The sequence below is a fragment of the Miscanthus floridulus genome, chromosome 16 (assembly GCF_019320115.1).
Source record: "Miscanthus floridulus cultivar M001 chromosome 16, ASM1932011v1, whole genome shotgun sequence".
In the NCBI taxonomy this organism is placed as follows: Eukaryota; Viridiplantae; Streptophyta; class Magnoliopsida; order Poales; family Poaceae; genus Miscanthus; species Miscanthus floridulus.
Window position 1 is genome coordinate 66,987,225 of NC_089595.1, and position 6,436 is coordinate 66,993,660.

The window sequence follows — 6,436 nt, forward strand, 5'->3', positions numbered from 1 at the left end:
TTAGTTTTTAGATCTTGTATTAGCAAATAAGTTTAGATGCTTAATAATAAATATATTTAGCAAACTTTTTTATAGAGAAAACAACTAGAAACTAAAAGAGAAAATGCTGCTACTCTCCTGTAGGATAATAGGTCGAACAATTGTTCATGTTTCCGACCGGCTTCAGGATAAATACCGAGAAAACAAGAAATGGTTGGGTAAAACAGGAAACGGACAGTGATGGCTGGGCATAGAGAAAATGGGAAACAGTGGGTAAAAGCGGACGAGAAAATGGGAAACAGTTGGAAACAGACATGGTGACTGTTTTCCAGATAAACTTCATGTTTCCGACCGGCTTCCGGATATATATCGAGAAAACAGGAAATGGTTGGGTAAAAGCCCGACCTGATTAGGTAAAATCCTGACCCGATGGGGTAAAAGCTCGACCAGATTCTGGATAAATACAGGAAAAGGTTGGGAAAAAGTGGAAATGGTGAAGGCCAGGTAAAAGCGGAAACGGCGATGATCGGGTTCAATTAGGAAACTCTTCAAATCATTGGCTTCCGAATAAATACCAAGAAAACAGGAAACAGTCGGGTAAAAGCAGAAACGGTGACGGTTGGGACATCCCTGGTGATATCTAGTTTTGAAGTTCAAGGATTCTTCCTGTTTTCGACCAGCTTCTGGATAAATACGGAGAAAACAAGAAACGGTAGGGTAAAAGCAGAAACGGTGACAGTCAGGACATTCCTGGTGATATCTGGTTTTGAAGTTTGAGGAGGAAATTCAGACCAACGGTAGTTCAAGCAGGTAAAACCGACTTTTCCTCTAAGGAGATTCTAATACTGGGGCTAGATACATTCAATCTCCCTCTTTTTATGACGATGGATGATTCTCTAACTAATACATTTTCTGATTGCAGAGTGTACTCAAGGACGGTTCTCTGACTTCTTTCTTTAGTTTCTATTTTAGTAAATACTTTACAAACCACACGACCTCAAGCTTCATGTACCAAACACCAAGTTGAAATATTTCATAAATTTTACCCTTTTTCAGTTATTTCTGTTCAGAGTGTAGCTCTCAGAGTATAAAATGCCATTCTTTGGATGGAGCGCTCTTAAATTTGTTCATGAGAAGTTGCAGTTGCTTCACCATTCTCCACATGAATGGCAACATTATTCTTCAAGAAGTCTGAGTACCAGTACGCAGACAGCCTAGGCTGCCTCTGACGCCTCAGGTCCTTGAAATCGACGCTGATGAGGCCGAAATGCGCCTTGTAGCCCCCGAACATCTCGTAGAGATCCAGTAATGACCACACAGAGTATCCTTTGACGTCTGCTCCATCCCTGGAATGAACCATGTATTTAGAAGTTCGTTCATGTGCCAAAACATCCAAAGAACGCTCTGCATATGACAAGAAAAATAATGCATGTATCTGATGCAAGCCTGACTCCCTTAGACTTGTGCAGAAGTTGGGCCATCCTGTTAGTGCGAAAAAAAAAGACAACAATATACTGTTACCTTATGGCTTTCAATGTGCTTGCAATGTACGCCTTCAGGAAGTCAATCCTTTCTACATCCATCAGGCTGTCATCAGGCCTTCCTGAATGATGGATGCAATGTGAGGTTAATTTGCAATGTTAGATTCTGACTAGTGTATCAGAATGTGAATGCTTCTTAGGGATTACCGTTCTCCTGGATATAAATTGAGATATTCCCGTACTTTTCACGAATATATTTGAGTACATGCTCTAGCCCTTGAGGATCAACCATACTGCCTGGTGGATACTGCTCTTATTAGAGCATCAAAATGTCAGCAAGCACCTATAATCATGGCAAATTTCTAACTATTCTACAACAGTTTAGGTAGTCAATGATCGACCATCAGTGTACCTGTATAGCAGCTTGCCCGTCCCTGGTCTCTGCAAATGAGGAGCCTTTAGAAGCAAGTACATTCAGGTTCAGGTATGGATGCACATACATACAGAAGTTTACAGCAGTTTTAACCTCTGAACAGAGCTCCAATGTCAGCAGCTTGGTCTCGCACGGGCATCTTTGACACATCAGGATTGTTGCTCGCATATATGGAGCTGTAGTGATTCAGTCCAATGAAGTCGAATGCGCCGGTAACAAGCTCGGATTCATAGCTGGAGAAGGACGGAAGGCGGGCACCGGCAGCCTTCTTCATGCTCTCCGGGTAGTCTCCAAATAAGAAAGGGTGCAGGATGCTGAGATTGAAGTACAGTACTTATTACTTGGTGGTGCTATCACAGTTCATGAAAAGGGTTTTCCAGCTCTATACATGTAACAAGTACTTGCAGTAAGAGAACGAAGTTGCATAAAGAGACGTTAACATACCTGCCAAACAAGAAGTCGTTGGCTCTTACCGTTGCCTGGATATCTTCAGCTGAATCAGTCAATGAGTAGATGCACAAGGAGTAGAGGTTTATGCCTACAATGCCCTTCTGCACAGCCTGAAGGCGAAGAACAAGGCTCATGTGTGATGTCAAGAAAGTTGAGCAGAAACACAAGGCTCTGAACTGAAGGGAATGAAAATGGCAAACCGACTTGGTACTTCTCCCGGTATAGCCTGACAACCGAGGAGTGAGCTAGCAGATTGTAGTGTAGAAACAGGTAAGGCTCCACGGTGGAGTTGCCAACTGTGCAATCACGCCCAAATGGGTATGAACAACGTCCAGGGGCCACAATTCCAACGTCATAGGAACCTTGAGCAATGATATTTGGTTCCATCATAGTTGTCCAGTGTGCCACCCTATCGCCAAACTCGCGAAAACAAACGTCTGCATATGCTGTGAAGTCGTCACTGCATATGTTTGGTTCCATCATGGTCATACCATACAAAGCACGTGGAACGGTTTTCATAGTTCAACGCTATTTTTTTTTATCTGGTTTACATAAAGTAAGAGAAGCAACTTACACAATTCTGGGGCTCAGCCATCCATTGTACTCATCTTCAAGGATTTGGGGGAGGTCTAGATGGTAAATGGCAGCATGTACCTGAATACCTGCACAAGGGTTCGAAAACGATGATTCAGTTTCAGTGAGAGTGACAAAACATAAGCTCTAAAACAAAGGCAGTGTAGTGTAACTCACCTGCTTTCACTAGCTCATTTATCATATCGTTGTAGAACTGCAGCCCTTTTGGGTTCACTGCTCCTCTCCCATCTACATGATCCCAAAGTTAAAATTAGTAAAAATGGAAAATCCAGAACTTCTAACTAGGCAAAATGAAAAATTGAAATCATGAGGTTAGTTGCACACTGACTAGGAATAAGTCTTGACCAAGATATGGTGAACCTGTAAGCCTTCAGGCCTATGTCTTTCATTAGCTTTACATCTTCCTGAATGAGAATATCAAGAAAAGATGTGAGCGATGTTCCAACTTACAACCGGCTAATATTTTCTCTGAAAGAGTGGCCACACCTTATACTTGTGATAACCATCAGAAGCAAAATCACCACTGTGCTCATTTGGATTCCTTGCTATTGCATTAGTACAGGCATATACTCAGGACAAGTGCAATACAGAATTGAGAATTAACCACAAGTTCAGAAGTAATGTTTACACTTCTTGAAACTGTTGAGTGTGAAATCTAGCAAGACCAGTAACATCATCAAGAACATGTGAAATCTGAGCTCTTCATTGCAGCATTAACAATTACCAATTTGCCATCAGAACAAACCATAATCGAACTAGTGCATAAAATCCCTACTGTGATGTGAGGTCTGAAAAAAGCAATTGACTACCTGAGTGTGCATAAGTGTTCCAAATGCTTGGGCTCTTCCCATCTTCATCCACTGCACCCTCATACTGCCAACAAACGTATACGGAAGAAAAATGAGGGGAATTGAAACCTCTTTACCCTGTTTGATCCAAACTAAGAGGTACTAATACCGACAATGATAAATTTGGAGCATGTTCTTTAGGGTACCTGAAAAGCTGCAGTCCCAGCTCCAAAGGCAAATCCGTCAGGGAAGTCATCCACTGTGAAACGGATCGCCGTTACAGCGTGTGATGAAAGCAGCAGCAGCAGCCATGGCAAGAAAAGCGGCAAGCGTCCCCCCATTGCTTTATTCTTCTGAAGGCACGCGCGTACGGAGGGCTTCTTATGTGTGGTGTTGGATGCTGCTGCACGGATGACAAATCTGCGACTGCGACAGGTGTACTGTACGTGGGACGTGGCCAGGAATATTTCACAATTTGACCCCACACATTAGCAAAGGTTTATTTAAAAAAATAGATAAGGTTCCAAACTTTTTTTTAGATGCAGTGCGTCCTATCGTCCGGACACTCCTGCACCGCGACACCAGCCCAACAGATCAACAGTCGTATCCTCCCCAGCACCCGAATGCTTCTGTTCTCTACAAGGCTTCAAACACTTGATGCTTCCATTTCGCAGCGCCGTGACCGCACTTCACTGCGCCGCCTCAGTGTTCACCATGACATCTGAGTGCCCGCCGCCCAGCATCTCCACCGCGCCCGAGCACAGTCGCCCTCCTTCCTCCATCTACATCACGCCTCCAGCCCGTCGCGGCCACCCGCCTTCCTCCATCTCCATCGCGGCCTTCTCCACTGGAGCGTTGGCAGCTCGCGCCAGATCCGTCATGGGCTTCTCCACCGGAGCGGTGAGCTCCGCGCCACCAGCGAGCTCTACACCAGTGAACTGCACACGCTGACGAGCCTTCCATTCCCAAGAAGTAAGGAGATGTTGCGCTGAAAACGCATATTGCAAACATATGTTTCAGGTGTTTCAGATATTTTAGAGGTATGTTGCAAGTGTTTCGTATCGTTGTTGTAAAAGTAGATCGGGATGTTGCACTTATTGCAATGACTATATGCATGTATGTTTCAAGTGTATGTTCCAAATATATCTTTATCAGACGTATGCTGCAAGTGTTTTTATCTAGATGTTGCAAAAGTAGATCTGTATGCTGCATATACATGCATGTTGCAAGCATATGTTTCAAGTGTTTCAGATGTTTTATACGTCTGTTCCAAATGTTTCATTTGGATGTAGCATATGTTTGCAATGGTTTTCAAGTGTTTTTAGGTGTTTTTGCAAGTGTTTCATCTGTCTTCTTTTGTATGTTGCAACTGTTGCATCTGTATGTTTTGAAAATAGATCGGGTGTTGTATATGGGATGCGCGTGGGAAGCGGCTGGCACCGCGGGCGACGTCCGAGGTGGCGCAGGCCCGCTGCTGGGCGCTCACTCGCAAGCCCGACGTGCTTGGGTGCTCACTCACTCGTTGAGCGGTTACCGTCCGATGCTAGTGCCCTGGATCAAACGTCGGGGCGCTAGTCTGATAAATTAGTTGTCGTGCATCAACCAAACAAAGCCATAGAAAATGTTCCAACCTATATATATATGCAGGATGCAGACTTAGCTCATTATTACGCCATATCAACATTTGCTGATATATTGAAATAAGTAAATAACCAGTTGTAAGATTAAAAAAAAGTATTCCATCACATAACCTGTTACTAATGGCTATCTACTTGACAAAAGCTCCGATGGCAACCGTACCCAAATTAAGGTTGACGTGGCACATTCATGTCCTCTCTGTATTCTGATTTTTGTAACAATCTCTATGTGCCCTTGAAAAGCACATATATAAAAGATGTGTATATAAAAAATAACATTACCACTGTCATTACCCAATTTCACCAAACATATATAGAGGTTCCATACATTATAGGATTTACCTTTTCTTCTGAACGCATATTAGGATAGATAAAATTATCAGTGTGTCATTAATCAAATGAGGGCCTCCACTTAGTAATATTAAGATATGTGTTGTCATCATTTTGATTGTATGTCTATAAATCTTCATTATGTATTAAGCCTAAATTATATCAGCTCTTATTTCATCCCTTTTTGTGATATCATCGATCTATATTTTGACTTTAAACTTTTAATCGTATTAGCTGTTACAACATTTTTATTCACTTGTTAAGTTGAAACTATAGTATTCATTGTATTTGTATTTTATTTTTTGTATTTATTAAAATATATTCTAGACCCTAAACTATACTAGTTACTACAATGGCAACCAGCTTTGATACCACTTCAAGGGATAGTGATGCCTAAGAGGGAGAGGGGTGAATTAGGCAACTTAAAACTACTACTAAAGCTAAGGCCTCTAATTTTCGCTTAGTCAAAACATATACAATAAAACAGTCTATCTATATGTACAACTAAGGTTTTGCTAGATGTGTTGCTACCTCTACCACCAAAGATTTATGCAACCTAACTTCAAATTCTATTAACTAGCCTAGCAGGCAAAACAAGAAAAGTAAGCACATAACCTAGGTATACAAATTAAATGCAGAAGCTTAAATAAGATAGAGATGCAAATTGTTGTCGACGACTCCACTATTTTTATTGAGGTATCGAGAAGCTCATGCTTATCCTTGTTGGAGCCCCTCGCAAGAAAA

The 6,436-nt window shown here is 42.0% G+C and overlaps 1 protein-coding gene across 1 annotated transcript; it reads right to left on the reverse strand.

The window, feature by feature from the left end:
- Positions 1-835: 835 nt before the first annotated feature.
- Positions 836-4,090, reverse strand: LOC136511943 (beta-glucosidase 20-like). Its single transcript, XM_066505960.1, has 13 exons — positions 3,932-4,090; positions 3,747-3,810; positions 3,424-3,482; positions 3,266-3,341; positions 3,094-3,165; positions 2,918-3,005; positions 2,548-2,803; positions 2,338-2,453; positions 1,987-2,207; positions 1,873-1,901; positions 1,668-1,767; positions 1,501-1,582; positions 836-1,325 (listed from the first exon to the last, which is right to left on the reverse strand). Exons 1-13 carry the CDS (start codon positions 4,064-4,066, stop codon positions 1,097-1,099), a joined length of 1,527 nt encoding a protein of 508 aa, XP_066362057.1. The 5' UTR covers positions 4,067-4,090; the 3' UTR covers positions 836-1,096.
- Between the last annotated feature and the right edge of the window lie 2,346 nt (positions 4,091-6,436).